The 18,520-nt window shown below is 44.8% G+C and overlaps 1 protein-coding gene across 2 annotated transcripts in view; it reads right to left on the reverse strand.

The window, feature by feature from the left end:
- The window catches only part of LOC113486425 (discoidin domain-containing receptor 2-like), a 43,594-nt gene that overhangs the window by 23,214 nt on the left and 1,860 nt on the right, over positions 1-18,520 (reverse strand). For both annotated transcript variants that reach the window (XM_026860301.1, XM_026860300.1), the window contains exons 2-4: positions 8,189-8,326; positions 3,821-3,923; positions 1,403-1,631 (exon numbers count right to left, since the gene is read on the reverse strand). In XM_026860301.1, coding sequence (XP_026716102.1) covers positions 1,403-1,631; positions 3,821-3,923; positions 8,189-8,252 — 396 coding nt within the window. In that variant the 5' untranslated portion in view covers positions 8,253-8,326. The remainder of the gene's footprint in view (positions 1-1,402; positions 1,632-3,820; positions 3,924-8,188; positions 8,327-18,520) is intronic.

Consider the following 18,520-nt stretch of genomic DNA (forward strand, 5'->3'; position numbering starts at 1 on the left):
AATCTGCCCCTTACTGGTGACACATTCTGAAAAGTATGTTTTATGGAAAGTCATTTTTCAAAGGAGATGAAATGGTAGGAATTGCACCCCACTGTGTGTCCAGAACAGCAGGAGCAGAGAAACAGAGGCATCTTCTCCAAGGATACCAAGAGAGAAAACTTTCTGGTCTCATGTGATGGGGAATACATACACATACTGACAGAATATATGTGGACTTTCACATATACAGAACAGAATAAATGATGGCTCAAATTATATCATACACAGCTGAATACACACTCATTACCTTATTATGGCTTAAGAGGGAGATCGTGCAAAAACTGACCCACACTAAACTGTAACACCTGACACTAACAGTCCTGAGTGCCTGAGAACACTGCTCTGCACAGGACTGGGGTGGGAGACAAAAAGCACTTAGCTACTTGTGGACAGTCTAACCAGTGGAATTCTGGGGTAACTCAAGATGCAGACAGACTTCACTTAAAGTACTGACAATGAACAGCCCCATGGAGTTTCAACTTCCCCTCCCATCCTGCAAACAGTGTATGTAGCACACACCAAAATGTGAGGGACAAGCAAGATAATGTTAACAGCCAAATAGCCGATGAAAGGTCTGAGTGAGCAAATAATTCATTAACAAGCTAGAAGCTATTACATAATACTGCAATGCAGACCCCACTGTGACTCCCAAAGCACCCCCAGTGCAAGAAAACATCACCACACCCAGTACCTTTCTAGTCTGGCTTAGGTCTTCAGACTCCACAAGCCAGGCTGAGGCAGGGTGATCAGGTCAGATGAGCTGCAGATGAGAAGGGGATTCCTTCCCAGGGGAAGTTTAACAAAGGATAAGTCATGACCAGAGCACAGCCAGTGCTGAGCTGTGTGCTCAAGTCTGCAGAAAGCAGGAGATACCTGTGGAGAGCTGGGAAGCCTCTCTGAATGTGTGTACTCAGCACATTTCTCCTACCCTCTAAACTCCTTCATCCTCATTGCTCCCTACATTGCACACTGGCATCAGACATCCAGAAACTCATTTCCATTCCCAGCCACCCCCTCCCTTTTTTTAAATCACAAAGCAGGCATCTGCTTTGCAGCTTCCAATTTAGAAGCAAGTGTCTGGCTAGTAGAGGGACACTCACATGATCTTTTGACCATGAACAGAAAGGTAGTGAAGAGCCACTGTTTTCAGTCACAGCAATGATTTGGGGGATCAGATCAGGGGAATAATAGTCCAAGGTCACAGCAAACACAGGACTAAGGCAGAAGATGCTGAATGCCTGACAGAGAAGTCAGGATAAAGTACAATGCACTAAGCAGTATGTAGAGGACGTGCCTTCTACAGTTTATTTCTCTATGATTTGACTGCTGGCATGCTCCATGATTCAGCTCCTGCTACACTCACCTTCCTGCCCTGACGATCTTTCCAGGAGATCCAGCGCTCTCCATTGCGGCTATAGTCAAGTCGGTAAGCCCGGGCAAATTCTTTGCCTGTGGCACGGGCATGCCGTCCCTGAGTCCCAATCAAGGTGATGAAAAAGAGCTTGTGCAGGTCAATTTGAAGGAACTGTACATCTTCTGGTTGCAACAAGCCAGCTGGACACCAGGCTCCATCCCCCTCTTCCCTTTGTAACCTGAGGGGAAACCCACACACATTAAAAAAATATCACTTCCAAGGATCCAACTTTCCCAGTAACTGAGGAAACACCTTGAAACTTTGGGAATTGGGAGAAAGAAACCAAATCAGCAAGTGAGACCTGACAACTGGCTACTAAATACCTCTCCTCTTTGGGGTGATGGTCAGTTTAGAGTCCTGCAGACAGTTTTGCCCTGTTCAAAACAACTCCCTTTTATATGTTTCATTAACTGTTTTAAGAGGTTTTTTCATTAACTGTTCATTAAGATGTAATTTCTTTCCCAGACATACATTCATATCAATCAGAAACAACTAAGCTACTCAGTAGGTAATTTAGCACCTTGCTGGTAAAGTGCATACTCACTTCTAAACCCCATACAGTGAGGCCTGAATCTCTGCTTGACCATCTCCTACAGCTCGAAAGCACAAAGAGGAGCTATCTTAAACATTTTAGAAATAAAAGCTCTGCCCATTTACAAGTTATTCTGAGTCATCTAAATATATCTTTCACATTCTCTTCAGTTACTTGTGCAGGACACTGCTAGGTGTACAGTGTGAAGGTCTCTGCTTCGAAGTTGAACATTGTGGCACCACTTGCAAAGATTAAGGTTTTTATCCTCGAAGATTGCACACCGAGCAAAGTGCTGCAGCAATCACCAGGTGGAGCCACTAGAGGAAGCCTTACCTAGGCTTCTGTAGGCCTGCCAGCCACAAGGTGGTGAGTTTGCAATGTGAAAAATTTATCCAGACACAAGACCACCACGTGGGCTTTTTAGCCACAGGGATTTCTTAGCAAACAGCAAGCCCTCGAAGTGCCCTTGTCTTTCAGACAGCTATCCCATCGTCTCTAACTGATGGGATTGGTGAGTCCCAACCCCCTTCCATCAAGAAAGACAGTACCCAGAAGGAGACACTGAAAGTCAAGGCATAGGCTAGAGAAGATTTTTATCTCAGGTTCTTCAGCTGTTTGTGCAAGACTTTCTTATGGTGAAGTGACAAATAAGAGAAGCTATCAGAAAAGCAGGAAGGGTGACTGTGAAATGTCTGGGACAGACATCTACACAGGACAACCGATGACCTCTAACAAAATGAAGGCACCCTCTAGCCGACTTCCATATCTTACCCTGTGGACATCCAGCTGCCCTGACAAAGAGGTGATGGTAACAGAAGGTAAATGATGCCTGAAGTATTCACAGAACTGGAGATAAAACAAATCTCCCAGCTTTCAGGCCCCCAGGCTTGTTCAAACTCCATTAAAACACACAACATTTAACATCTTTGCTCTACTACAGACTGAAAAAAAAAATAAATCAAGCACTAAGAGAATTTTATCATTTTGGACTGCCTAAATTCACCATAAAAATCCAAGTATCACAGTTAACCTAAAACTCATATCTGACTGGCACCAAAGCTGTAGGAATGTTTGATATCATTAACAACAATCCTAAGGAAACTTACATTTGGAAGTATTTTGTAAGTCATGTTAGTAGCTTTGAGCAAAATGAAATGACAAAAGTGAAAAACCAAGCTTATGAGAGAGGCTATAGTAGTACTACTTGACATTGGAAGAAAATTCTTTAGCTGCTTTTTAACAATTCCTTAACTCTGCAGTTTCCAGGCTTTTGAGTCAAAGTGGACACAGCCCATTTCCTCAATAGGATGCTGTTGAAAAGTTCATCCTCATAAATGATTTCCTATTATTTAAAGCACTCTACAAGACTCCCAGGGGCACTGTCCCTAGCTGACCTGTAAGTCACAAATCCATTAGAGATTTATTCACAGAACTACAAGATGAGGAGGTTCGGAAGCAACTTCTGAAAGCCTCTAGTCCAATTTCCTGCTCACAGCAGGGCTAACTCCAAAGCAACAGCGTTGCTCAAGGCCTTGTACAGCCAAATCCTGAAAGTCTCCAAACACTGAGACATCACCACCTCTCTGGGTTCATTCTCATGGGAAAGCGTTTGTTTTTTTTTTTTTCTCTTAATATTCAATCAGAATTTCCTATATTACACATTGTGACTATGACTACTGCCTTTTGGTCTTTCACTATGCACTAATTACATTTAATACAAAAGCAGCAAACAAGTTAAACAGGTTTCTTTAAGGGTGAGGGAGCTTCTTCCTCAATCACATATTGGGTATCTAGAAGACAACAAGGATTAGATTTTTTGCCAGAGATTAACCTACCGTGCATACTGGGGTCCTGTGGAATCATACCACTGGCTGGAAGCAGTGATGTCTTCATCTCGTATTGTCCCTTCATGCATACCCAAAGGGTAGCGGCATATAGCTGAAAAAGGGAACACAAGCAATTAAAAAAAAGAGATCAGTACTAATTATTTCTAAATTGCCAGACAAGTTTAATCAAAATGCTATCATGTCTAGGGAATAAACAAGGTAATGATAAAATAAAGGATGCAAATAAAAAGGATTAAAGACTTCATAATTACCATAAACTGAAATTATAAGTAATGAAATACACTCCCAGTTAGTATCATTCATCAGAGTCCTGGCAAGGCAAAAACTTTAAAAAGAAACATTTTAAGAACATAAAATCCAAAACCATACTAGTGTTACTGGTTGCATGGACTTATTTTGCAATGAAAAATTATATGACAAAAAGGAAGCATTTGTTAAAGATTTTTCTTCTTCTGGAATAAACTGGATGCTTGACTTACATTCAAATAGGAACAATTATTCTTTTCATTAGTCCAGTAACAAGTGAGAAGTTAAACAGCTTCTATTACAGATGACTAGACTTGCTTATGGAAGCATCTGCTCTGTCATGTCACTGCAGGTTAGAGCTTACATTTGAGCACAAGCTCCTGAGCGCCCACACTGCCCCATCCTGGTCTGTTCCCTGCCTCCAGCCTCAAGTGGGACAAGCATTTCTCCCCAGGCATGAGAAGATTCTCAAACTTGGTGCCTCCAGAAAGTACAGACACAACTGGTTCCAGCCACAGAGCAATACAAGCTCAATACAGCTCAGTACACCAAAGACTGCAGATGTAGCTTATAAATCCAAGCTGGCCAAGTTCTCTCCCCTGACACAAGCTTTTAAACGTGTCTTGGAATATTAGAGATGTTTCAGAAAACTCAGAATCTTAATGTATTCATTAAGGCTCAGTATTCAAAACAGGCAAGCAAGATATTTTTGTCAGACTGACATCAACAACAGATTAAAAAATTAAATGGGATTAAATCATGAAACAATTAAAAACCAAAAAACATACTCAATGACAACTCCCAGAAAAAAAGGAACTTCGATATAAATTTTTGATCTTTGCCCTCTGAGCTCACAGCAGCCCCACCGTAACAGCCCCAGCTCCCACCCTGTCTGCAGTGACACAGGCAAGTGCCAGCACATGCTCCAGTCACTCCGGAGTGGCACATGTGTTGGCTGACACCCTCACTGCCTCCCCCAGGAAGAGCACTGCCTTGAGTGTCTTCCTCCTTTCTGTATCTCAGGACTGCTACCCTTGTACCGAACCTGCATACAGCTGTTCACTGGGTTCAGAAGCTACAAGAAAAGACAGAGGCATGAAACCCACCTTGTTGTTACCACCACAGAGAATAAATAACCACCAGACAAATAACTGCTTGACCGAATCCAGTGTAGAAATGTTTACAACCAGAGGTTGTTCCAATAGGTTTGGCTGCAGCTGTTCTCAGGCACAGTATCAACAAATGTGTGATGTTCTATGTATTCCTAAATAATCTTGTAAAGGATATGGATGGTGAGGTGACAATGTTTGCTGATGATACCAGAAAAAAAGCAATTATGGGAATACATACAAAAACTACAAAACACCATTACACCACTGTCTGTATTCATGGTCAGATGCCAGTCAGATATGGAACAGAGCTCTTTTTCTGTCTTTCTTTCTCCCATCAAAAGGCAGAGAAGGCAACATAGATGATGCGAAAGATCAACAGCCTCCATCATTATAAAAGAGATTAGTGAAGTATGACAAAGATCATTTATTTCCTGAAAAATTACTCACTGTCTCTCAAAATATAAGAACTAGGAGGCATCAAAAGATCAGGTAGCAGAGTTCAAAAACAACATATGCATCCTTAATCTATTAAACACTCCAAATGCCAAAGGTTCACATGGGTTAAAAAATCAGCTAGACACTCACAGCTACCACGAGCAAATACCCAAGGGCTCACTCAGAAAGCTCCTAAGCAGCAGACTGCAGTGAGCTGAGAGCATACCTGGGATAAAGCATTGCTGTGTGCTCTCCCATCTGTGCACTCTGCCAGGACCTGCCAGGATGGGACGCTGCTGGAGTCAGGACATCAAGCTGGATGGGCCTCTGGTCTCACCCCAAACAGTCATTCATATGTCTGAGGTTTAAGAGGCCTGTTTACAGAAGAATTCACTGGGAGGCAACTAGGATGTCTGATCGGGATCAAGCGTGACAACTATGGCTGCTGAAAGCCAACCAAGAGCTCTAAACCTGCTCTGATACTGAACAGTAAATTCAGTAACACGAACTGGTCTCAACTGTCTTCACTCCTACCTGTCCCACCACAAACCAGTACAATCTGATCTATTGCTGGAAAGCCAGTATGTTGCTGAACTATGGGTAAATATCTGAAGATTTTCCAGAAGTGTAGGGTTATCATCTGAAAGCAACAAGTGTTTTTGTGATTCTAAAGTGGGAGTCCTGTCTGGTCACACCTCATTTAAAGGTCAAGTGCACACCCTACAGCAATGCCAGATGGAGAGCTAGCTAGTTGGGAAGGACTCTGGGAGACCAGGACTTACTGCAGTCCTTAACAAAACTAATTTATTCACAAAACCAGGGCTGGCAGACAGATGCCAGAATGTCCCTGACATCAAGGGATGCAATCTACATGTGGCTGTGGCTTTCACCAAAACAAGGAGCATGAGGCTCTCACCAAAACGTGTGTACTCTTGAGGAAAGCCATCCCTGGGTTCTGTTAAGGTGCCACCAGGACTCCTGCTCAGATATCCCTGACCCTTTACTACACACTTAGGGACACACTCACCTGCCAGGCAGACAGGATACACTGAGGCTCAGAAGAATGTCACAGCTCACCTCTGTTAGTGAGGTCAAACAACTGATACTAGGCAGAAGGACTCCAGAGGATCTTCCCACATAGATGTGAAATCATTCACAGAACAGCCCCCTTAATTTAGAAGGCAATGCAGGAGGTGCTTCAGACCACTCCTGGAGCAGATCAGGAGGACGAGATAATCAGTGGAGCCTGTAGGCATTGCAGCTGAGGAGCATCAGCTGGGCTACGGGTGTGCTGGAGTCTGGGTGAGAACAGGACATGGCCCCCAGAGAGGCAGCTGAGCAGCTGTGGGAGCTGGGAATGAAAAGTTGCTTGAGGAAGCCACAGGCAGAACTGAGAAGTGTGAGCAAACCTACACACTTCTTGGTGGAAGAGATTACTGCAGGAGCTGTGGGACCACAGCCCTGTGCTCAGGATCTGGGGGGTGGGGGGAAGCTATTCCTGCACTTTTGAGTGTACCAAATTCTGTGCTTACCACCACCAGAAGGAATCTGCATGACTGACCCTCTAGCTCCCATCCTCCCTCTTCTTCCACTATGTTTTAGCCACCAGAACAAGATGCAGGTAACCCCAGCTCAAAGTTGGGACATGCTGGGAGGCGTACAGTGCAGAGAACTGTGTACAGAGTGATAGGAGTGCCTGCTGAGCTCCCCCACAGGGCTCGCTTCAGCTCTGGCTGGTTACAGCACAACCTCAAACCTCTGCAAAGATCCACGGGCCAGAGCAGGGTCAGAGCCAGACACAGCCAAAGGCTCCAGGACAGAGTCAGAACCAGCAGAGCAAATGAAGGCTCTCAGGCTGCCTTACCACGCCTTCAGCCAAGCTGGAAAAGGATTAGACTCATTTATTTCACTGATTGTCTCCAGCTCAAACCACCTCACTACAGGGATTTCTGCAATGTATTGCAAATTATCTTACCCATCCCCATCATGATTATAACTTGCCAAATCCTGTAGGATAAGAGGTCATGCCCTCCACCGGGACTCATAGGCTCATATCCCTGTCTCCTATCTGGCACAAAGTTAGGATGGGTTTTCTACCTTTCCTTCCACACTTCTCTCTCCAGAATCCCTCTTGCTGGCTGGAGAGCTGTGGCTTGTGATTTGCTAACAGATAATTTGCTTTCCACAGTGAGTGCAGTATCTCCAAGCCAGTCTAGAGCCAGGTTTGTTCTGCAGGCCACATGGTTAAAGTGATGAAGGGATAATCAGAGCTCAAGACAGGCCTCCTGAGAGCACTGACCCTCTGTGTGGGCATAAAGAGGAGCACATCCATGCGCCTGAGCCCTCCTTGGACTGTCAGGAGAGGTGTCCCACTCCAGCACAGCTGTCAAGGAAGACTGGATATCTCAGTCCAGAGGAGGACACTCAGGAACTACATTAGTGATTACATTTATATGCATTCATTACATTCATATGCATTCAACATTACAGGCAAAGAAAGGCTGAGAACAAACAAATGAAGGGTGGGAGATCAGTCTCCCCTCCCAGTCTGGCAGCTCCCTACCAGGGTTGACTTCGGTGCTAGACAGCTCAGGCAGCGAGGCCAACAGCAGCATGCAGAAGATCATGGTAGCAATCGGAGGCGCTGCGCAGGGTCAGATGGGTGCGAGTCCTTCAAAGACAGCAGCTGCCATCTACATTTCTGAAAGACAAAGCAAAGAGAGAAGATAAGAGTCCTCCGAAGACAGAACTTCTCTGTGCTGCAGACATTGCCTTGTGATGGGTTGGGCAATCTTCCATGCCCTCAAGAGTGATTTGACTTCAACCCTACTCTCTCAGCCATGCCCTGATCAGAGGCTTAGCAAAGAACTAATAATTGCCTGACTACCCATACCACCTCTAAAGTTATCAATATAGTTCAGCTTTTAGGAGCTCAGCTGCCATGACTACTATGTGGACATACTCTCTTAACTGCTCTTAAACAAGTCTAATGCAAAAGAATCTCTCTCCCATCCATTCTTCACTTTCCTTATTACATTAAAAAGTTGCTGCATCAACAATGAACCTGGACAGTCCAAGCAGGCTCCCCAAGCAGGGCTTATCCACCCAATGCACACCTCTATCAGCACCAGATGTCTACATGAAGTAGCCAAGGGGGCACTCGAACTTGTCACACAACCTTAAGATAAACGTCTAAAACAAGGTGAAAATAATCTCTCCCTACATGTCCACATTGCTGCCAAAAGAGCATGTGCACTCACATGCAAGCACACTTAATTTCCTGTTTGGAAACAGGAAAATAGCAAAGGGCTTAAACACTGGCAATTTCAGTGGAAAGCCATGATAACACCTAAAGCAACACAAGGTCATATCAGCAGTTATGTGAATTCTTTGTGTCCTACAAAGAGCCTCAGGAGGTTCCCATCCTGGAAGACAGATTTACAGAAGGAAGGTTAGAGGCTCTGTCTCATATTGAAATGTCAGAGGAAAAGAAAACAGAACAAATCAATAAATGAGAAGTTGCCAGGACCAGAGGGTGTTTGCTCAAGAATCCTCAGAGTGGTAGTAAAAAAGGCAAAATTGAATGTTAGGATTTGTTAGTAAAGATGATAAAAAAGGGACCATCACTACACTAGTGCATACATGCAAGAGCATCAGATGCCATTAGCTCAAAGATATGTAACAAAAGGCTGTATTTTTTCCACCCAACATAATTAAGTTGTACAAGTTACAGCCATGAGTTGCCATGGATACTAAAACAATCTTCACAATATATTCACAACAAAGATACACCCCAGCTTCTTAAATCCAAAGGTAAAACCTTTGGCTCAGGAAATCCCCCAGACGCAGATTGCTAGACGCCCAGAAGCTAAACCAGGGTTAGAATCACTGAGGCTTGCCCTGTTTTTATTCTCTTTCCTAAGGATTTGCTACTGGCCATTGTCCCTGCTGGATTCCGTCAGAAAAGATGGCTCTGAGCCTGAAAAACAACTAAGGACCTTCTTGGGAAAAGAGCCAAACACGCACGCAGGAGGGGAAACTAATGATCGGTGGATGCTGCCCAGCTGTGTCATGCCCAGCCATGCAACAATGCAAGCAAAACAAAAAAGACCTTAAAATTGCCAGGACCCCTCCTGCTTCAGCCACCTCTCGTGCTCCATGTGAGCACCCTGGGCAAGGCTGGGAGGAAGGTGACCACAAGGTTCTGTGATTTTGTGGCATCTCAGGTGGTGAGTATGCAAAAGCAAAGCACTGGAGTGAAAAGGCAGCCCATCTCTCAGCAGGAAGGTCTAGCAATCAGAAAAAAAAGGTTCTGACCAAGCTACATGGTCATCCTTTCCCCCAAAATGGAGGGGAGTGATCTCAGATGCAAACCACACCAATTCCCACCACCCCATGACAGACTGCAAGTACCACAGAGCAGAGACTTCCTGTAGCCATACAGAGGGAGATTTTGTAAAGACATTTTTGCAGCAGAATTTGAAGTGGGTGTTAATGTATGCAGGCGATTTGCTTAGGGTGCTCTGGAGGCTCCCCAAGCAGGACTTGCAAAAGGAACTGTGGAGTTCAGTACTAGAGACTGTCCTCGCACAGGACGTGAGGAAGTGTCGTGTACAGGAAGGCTTTAATTTTAACCACGTTCCTGGAGGAGCTGATGAGAAACACGACAGAGCTGTCTGGTGGTATATGGGCTGCCCTGATCATGACTCAGGAGTCTGCCCAGATCAGCTGGGCTATGTGGGCACAGCCTGGACTAGAGAAGGTCCCTGCCCCATGCCCCCACACTGGACCAGCCGCTGAACATAGCTGCAAGTTGCTGAGGAGACTCTGGCAGGAGAACAGCAGCTTGGAGACATCACTCAGGTGACTTCTCAGATGGATGTTTAAAAGCTGCCAGCTGTACTGGAGCCCTCAGATGGCAGCAGGTGAGCACACATACACTCCACACCCTCATCACCCCAGCAGGGCCTAGGAACAGAGCCTGGAAAACAGGGAGAGGGTCAGGCATCTGTACAGCCACAGGCTAGCTCCCACCAAAACACACCCTCAGATCTCCCTCCAACTTCGCCAGTGTTAAGGGAAAAGGTGGCCAGAGGGCACTGAAACAGCAATCTTATGTGACTAGGTGAAGACCAGAGCCTGCTGCTGAAAAAAAAAAAACAAACATGAGAACAACCCCAGACATTTGACCTGCAAGTGTTCAAATGCCTTGGCTTCCCATTTGATCCAAAAGCCCAAAGAGGGATCAACAGCAGGGAGGCAGATGCTTGCAGCAGAGCACAGGGATGAAGGAGCACCCATCCTCTGCAGAGCTCACAGCCCAGCTTGGATCAGCTACTGCCTCAAGTGAAAAGTACTGAGTCTTAGCATAAGAATTTTGTCTTTTGACAAAAGAGTACTGGTGCTAAGCTTGTCATCCTCTCAAAATGACGTGCAAGTCACAACAACAGCCAACAATGTCACAGCAATATAATAATGCGATGTTTAACAAAAAACAACATTATCTCAACCAACCAGATACAGGCCAAACACCATAATTTAAGTGCCCATTTGCTTTATACAAAGCTCACATGTTCTAAATCACCTTTTGTATCATCACATAGCAAGTCACATCACTTAACCGCTTGAATACAGTGATCAGAATGTAAAAGATAACACGATGGAAGAGGGAATGGGATGAAGATAAGGAGAGTCACACAGAGATGCCCAAGCACTGCATCAGCTCCTGCCACTGAGCCAGCGACCGGTGCTGGAGGAAAGGTATGAGCTGAGGCAGCACAGATGGTTTGTGTTCCACCCTGCTGCAGCCAGCACTCTGTGAACCAAGGGCTTTGCAGGACTTGATGGGAACAGGGAGCTCAGCAGGTCAAGCAAAAATTGTGTGGCCTGGGGGAACTGCAAGCCAAAACTGGAAGATGTGACCATAAAGACCAACTTGCTCTCCGGGAAAGACAAGGAAACCTTCAGCGCTAGCTCGAGAGTTCCCCTATCTGCAGCAATGTGCCGATGAAAGCTGGCTTTGAATTTGGCCTTTGCCTAAAAAGTATCCAAGGTGAGCAGGATGAATCTTTGAGATGACTATGTCCACCGATGACAGAGGGAACCTAAATGGCAGACCTGGACCAGCCTCATCACTCCCAGGTGGCCACAGTTTGGCAAGACAAATCCTCACCTTTGTATGTGGCAGTGAATAAGGATTTACAGCAGTTCAGCCCTATGCAGGGACCCCAGCAGCTGGGTTCAGGATGTGCTGGGCTTGCTCTTCCTGCCACACTTGTCCTAAACCACCAAAGCACATGTTTGGCAGTCCCAGAAGAGATGCTGCACACAGGGAACAAACAGTGTAATTTCTCATCTTCTAGTGCTCTACAGAAGCTGTTGTTCTCTTAAGCAAGGTCACCAAGAGTGTTTTTCACACATCTCATCATTTAGATGAGCCTCAGCTCTGCTCAGGAGCTCATACAGCTGGAAATTGCTGTTTGAAGAACTACTGATGTTGATTTATGCTGAGTCTAAATCTCAGCTAGTAGTAGATTTGATTTCCAAACTCTACACTTCTCAGTGCTAGAACACACTGGAATATACTACTAAATACAAGCCTCTATACAAACTGCTAATGATTTTTTTCTGGGTAGACTTGAATCTTTGTAGCTGTTTCAGCTGCATTAAGAGTCCCTTGCTGTGCTCACGCCTTTCTTCCTGACCTGCCCACACATACACAGAAAGTGCCAAAACTAGAGCACAAGCCCAAACCCAGCAAAAACAGGATTAGCAACATCCTCACTGAGGCAAGAAAGTGTTAAACTCTGTTCTCAGGACTGAATGGATCAAGTTGCTAATTGCTAACAGCTGGCTGCAGGAGAATAAAATCCTGTTACAATCATTGTGAGAGTGGAAAAAAAACACTATTTGCTGAAAAACTCACTAAGAAATGCAAAAGAGGGCAGTTTTTCCCAATATACCCAGCAGATACCATGTCTAAAAAGCCAATCCATCTCTCCACGGAGAACCAGCCCACTGTGACCCAGCACTGTCCCCAGCACAGTACCGGCCTGCAACCAAAAGCACCATGGGCGCAGGAGGGAGCTATTCTGTAGTGATGTGCATGAAGAAGGTGGGACTTGGAGCTCCTCCAGGTACTGTTCTCCCTCCAGAGATCCATTATGGAGGTCTGGCATGTTTGCAAGACTCTCTAGATCCCAACTGAAACAGGTATTTGTTTTAACTGGTTCCTTCACAGATCATTACCTCAGAGCAGGACTGTAGGGCTTGCTACAGGAATACCATTACAGATGCCCAGCACTGTGCCAAGAAACTCCAGTCGTGATCAAGACTCATAGCTGTGTGTATGATGCACGCTACGTATTACAGCAGGATCTATCCTTAATCAAAGTATCTTCAGAAGAGGTTCAGGAGTGGTCAGAAAGACTGGACAGTATCTCCTAGCATTCCTAAATGAATTCAAGGAGGAAACGGCAAAGCTACTAATTGGGACCTGAAGAAATAAAGGCTGGAAAGCATGATTTCCATTTCTGTAGCTCCAGAACAATAGTGAAGCACTTCTCTTTGCCTCAGAATTTATCTGACATATCCCAAATCCAGCAGACTTCTCTGAAGCATGTGCTTACAGCCCATGCAGCTCCTGTTTGGACCAAACAGAATTTGTTGATGCAAATGCTTAGCAGAAAGGATTCTGATCACATCTTCAAATGTTTTGCTTAGTTTACAATTCAAATACTTCTTGCTGTTGGTATCAATTTTGGTTTAAGAGGGCTTTGAAGCCCTAGTTGTCTACTCCTTATACATTCCTATTTACTATTAACAAAGATTCTGCCTTTGCAACTCCGCTAGCATCGTGCTAAGAGTGTGCAGGGACAATAGTAACAGTCTTAAGGCAAGGCAGTATCTTCTAATGAAGCCAACTGCCATAAGACTGGAAAAAACAGAGCAGGGCTGCTGGCCTGTGAAGAGGGCCACCAACTCCAGCAGAGGTGCTGAAGGGTGAATAGATGGAACCAGTATCAGGACAGCCATGCCATGTGTGCAGGAGCCATGCAACAAGACAACAAGTTTTCCCTTCAGTGAACTCAGAGTGTGGTCTCTATGGTCATCCTTAGATTCTGTCAACCAGGCAGCACTGGGAGAGGTCTCTGCATGCCACATGGGTGGCACATGGACAAACCAAGTGTGAACAGTGACACCAAAAACCAACACACTAGACAGTAACAGGGGAGCTGGGCAGGCCCAGCAAGATCCCAAAACAAAGCATGAAGCTGCAACAGGAGATCTTGGATACAGGCACCAAGAGAAATGGCCAGAAAGAGGAAAAACCCATGGCAATGTTAGAAATGTGGTGGAGGACATGGAGGAGGAACAGTGACACCACGAACTAATATCCAGAGCAGCAACACAGCTGAACAGACAAAAGCAACTAGGTTTTAGGTGAAAGGGTTAATCAAGATGCATTGTTGAGAAGACACAGCAACAGCAAAAGTGAGACAGGAATAGGTTCCAGCATGATCTCTGAGGTGGTATTAAGAGACTTGTCACCGCAAGAGACATAAAAGAAGAACACATGGGACTAAGAAAGGGACCACAACTTCTGGGAGTGGCACATGAGGTGGGGACAGGGACACCACAGAGCTGGGTATGAGGCAGTGGCAGAAGAATGGGAACACTGAGTTACTTTGTGGTCATCCTCTTGAGGGGTGGGCAATAGGACTGCCCTGAGGCTGAGGAGGGTTTGAACCTTGTTTTCCATGTTGTGGCCAAGCATCTAATAGGGCTGTTATGAAAAAAGTGACACCTCACCCTTGCTACATTTTAAGAGAAAAAGAGAATTCCAGTCACACATGACATAGCCATTTAACACCAAGAGAAGGCTCAGCCCATTGACTCAAACATGAGGAGTGCCTTACCTATAGCCTAGAGTGATGTGCCGGTGTTTTTGCACGAGAGTTAAGAGACCCACAAATCCTCCAGCATTTTCTCATTGCCTGTTGGCCAGTCCCACAGGAGTGGGGTGCCCTTGGATTGTGAAACTGCACAGAGCACTTCTGTCACAAGATCAGACTTAGGGATAAATGGACATGTAATTTAATCCATCAAAGTAACCAGGCCAAAATTAGAAGCCATTAGAAAGACAAAGCCAAAGATAAGGAAACGCAATTCATTGTACTAATAACTGGTGGTTCTTGGCTAGGCTAATCCAAAAACATAGATACCCTTCCCCACCAACCCTGAGGCAAGGATGCTCTCTGCTTATCTCAACTAAGGGACCTGGAGGTACTTCCCATAACCCAGACCTGCCAGGCACATCCCAACTCTACACAGGACATGAACACGAACCCTAAACCCAGCAGCAGGGGCAAGGGGAGACTCATGCACTCCAGCAAGTCCCCCCTCAACTGAGGAGCAGCCTCCAGTCCCACTGTTTCTGTATATCAGATGATGTAGGGAGGACAGAAATGGCAGGAGATCAGAAGACATGCACAAACAACAAATTCCAATTGTCCTTCTCCTTGCCCAGGTAGCAGTGATCACTGTCCCTTACCAGAGCTTCCTTGCCATGCAGAATAGGCACCTGGCACAGTGACATTTTCACTCTATTCCTTACACTGGCATTCTCTCCAGCTTTTGAGGAGGTTGCTTACTTTTTTTTTTTTTTAAACTACCCTCAAAACATATCAGCTACAAGTTAGCAATAGTCCTCTCAAGACCTACAATCTTCCACTGTGAGAGTCTCATATAGCAATCATATATACGACATGTTAACCACACAGATGACAGACGGAGTATTAAGAGCACTCAATCTAAACCACCTTCCTCCCTCCCCATTCTCAAGGGGCTCCACCATAACCTTTTACTTAACTGTACTCAAACTTGCATTCAGAAGGAGATCAGGTTACTGAGTCGCAGAATTATTTGGGCTGGAAGAGATCCTCAGGAGAGTATCTAATCCCACCTCCTGCTCAAAACAGGGTTAGCACCAATTTCAGAGAATCCTGCACAGGACTTTGTCCAGATGGGTCTTAAAAGCCTCCAATGATGGAAACTCCCCCACCTCTCTGGACAACCTCTTCCACTGCTTGACTGTCTGCAGAGGGAAAACTTCAGCCTTCCTTACGCCAAGGCAGAACCTCCTGTTATTTCAGTCAGTGATCACTGTCAACCCTCCTGATACACATCTCTCTTTCTGTTGTTTTAATAATCTGCCCTTAGGTATCCCAAAGCCTTCTCTTGTCCTGACTAAACCAGCCTGGCTTCATCAACCTCTTCAGTGAAGCCAAATTTCAGTAGTAAGTTACTTATTATTTTCTCCCAAGCCACTACTCATGAGACCAAGGCTCTGTCTGGGCAGTGGGACAGCTCTGGTCAGATTTTGCTACAACTCCCACCAGCTTCTTCATGGGCAGATTCAGGAATAACTGAGTTTGTCCCCTGCTGATGCTAGAACATGGCTGGCACACTATTCCATGGCTCTCTGTTTAGAGACTGTGTGGATCACATTCCCACTGGTAACTATTTTTGAAAGGTATCAAGTGGCACTTTTTAAATCAACTCATTCAACGTAGTACCGACCAGCAAAATGGAAACTGAGATACTGCCACCTTAACACAGAGAGGGAAGGGACTGGTTACACTAACAGCAAATAAGGACCAGATACCACCAAAACTGCTCAGGAGGGTGTTTCTCAGTTCAGTGCCCACCAGCTACGAGCAGTGGCGAGGGACCCCAGCAAAGCATGAAGGATATTCCAGAGATCAGACCCTGCCCAAGGCAAGGAGGACCTGCCCCGGAGACCCAACACGCTCCTGCTCCTGAAGCAGAGCCTCTACTGCCTCCCAGGAGCAGCAGCATTTGGTCAACAGCAGGGAACTTAGTCAGGATGCAGGTATATGATGTCAACGCAGCTACTTCTGGCAACCAGGACAGGAATCTCATTAAAAAACACAATCTGAAGACTTTTCGGACGTGATCTGCTTTCCATCAGAGCACAGGGATCACTAAGCATGTTCTTTCTTTAATTTGACACCAATTTACAAATGCACCAGCTTCCCCAGATCTTGCTCTGGACAGAGGTTAGTCTCAACTGCCTGTTGGTTATGTACTCCCACTCTGTTTTAAAACACTGCGACAACATTTGTGTTTTCCCAAACTTCTGGAACTCCTTCAGTCTTCCCAGATTTATTACACATCAGCAGCCAGGATTGAGAAAGCTGTTTTGCCAATTTGTTTTATACAAACAGGTTCCAATCTTGCTCAAGTTTCAAAGACTTTAAAATGTTATCTTGTGTTTTAACACCCTCCCTTGTTACCACTGCAACAAAGTATTAAGATATCCTCATAAAGGAGAGTACATCATCCAGCTTCTCCCCAAACACAAGAAATGTTTTAACTCTCAGTATAGTTATTAGCGATCAGTTAGAGGGGTTTTTTTAAACCTCTCAACAATATAAGCACCATTGATTAAATCTATTTTGTTACACAGATATTAAAATATTTCTTACTGTCTTGAAATATATTTGCTATGCTTTTTCAGTTAGCTTTATCTTTCCTCATTAATTGCCTACCTTCCAAACTACCACTTTACAGTAACAGCCACTTATCTACAACTTTTCTCTGCAAACTGCTCCTAGTGGTTTCTTTTAAAAAGATAAAACATGATTACTGGGACAGACTGCAAAACCAGATGGAAGCAAAGTCGCATACAGCAGCACATAGTACCCAGCACCAAGCTGAGAAGCTCCTGTTCTTTGCAAGGGTGGAAGCCAAACTGAGAGATGGTTCAGTGAAAGTCAAACCAGAAATGCTCTTTTGGAACATCTACTAATTTAGCTGGCCATCTAGTTTCCATCAAACCACCACAGAAATGCTGATACTACCAAAAGCTACGTTTTATTAGTTTTGTAAAATGTCTCTTCAAGTTCATAAAACAAAAATTCAGTGCACCTGTCACTGGCACACAGACCTTGCCCTTAGCTTGAGAGGCACTACTGGCTCTGCTGTAGTCTTACCAAAAACATGTTTATAGATGTGAAAAGCCATGCCATACATCTCCAAAAAGATATGGAACCTGAAGCTTTTTCAATATCAGAAAGAAGTAAAAATTATCATCACTTGCTGCATTCCACAGATTGAAATAACTCCAAATACCAAACACAACAAGCAGAAAGTCTTACTGCCCTCCAACAGCACACTGGCCTGAACCAGAGGGGAACAAGGCAGGTTGTGTCCTCAGCAGGCATCATTTCTACAGAGGCTGAGCAAACTGTGCATCAGTGCACCTAACCAAGAAAGCAAAGTCTGGGTACACACAGCTGTTACATTCTGCTTGAGCAAACTTTGTTTACTACACAAAGTGGTTTTAAAGTTTAATTTGTGAAGTGCCCGGCAAAGATGGGAGCAGTGAGTGACAACACTTACAGAGCAGCTGAAGTTGCGGCAAACCTGGAGACTCCAGTGAGGATGTCCAGGCTGGTCTCACCAAGTTCTGCTGGGTTTACTACTGACTAGTACAATTCTACAAGATAAAATTTAACCTCTCATGTACAGAGATGAAATTTCAATTAACATTCCAGAAAAACACTTAGCATGACTATAGACCATTCAGAGAAGATCTTTGCTTACCACACTGCATTTCAAGCAATCAAACCAAATGTTTTGCTTATAAACAAAGGAAAAGACAAGATGACTGAAAAAGCTCTAGCAGCACTTCACAGCTATGGGAAGCCACAATGGCTGATTCTGACCAAATTTTCTCAGGACAGACCAGAAAAGAGGAGCCTACAGAGAATTAATGAGATTTAGCAATTACACAGATGGCAAGTAGCTGTAGGAAAATCCTGCGATTGTTTGAGGCAGAGGAGAGACACAGGAGAGATTGGGGGGGGGG

The sequence above is a fragment of the Athene cunicularia genome, assembly GCF_003259725.1.
Source record: "Athene cunicularia isolate RWA chromosome 17 unlocalized genomic scaffold, athCun1 chr17_part1, whole genome shotgun sequence".
Lineage (NCBI taxonomy): Eukaryota > Metazoa > Chordata > Aves > Strigiformes > Strigidae > Athene > Athene cunicularia.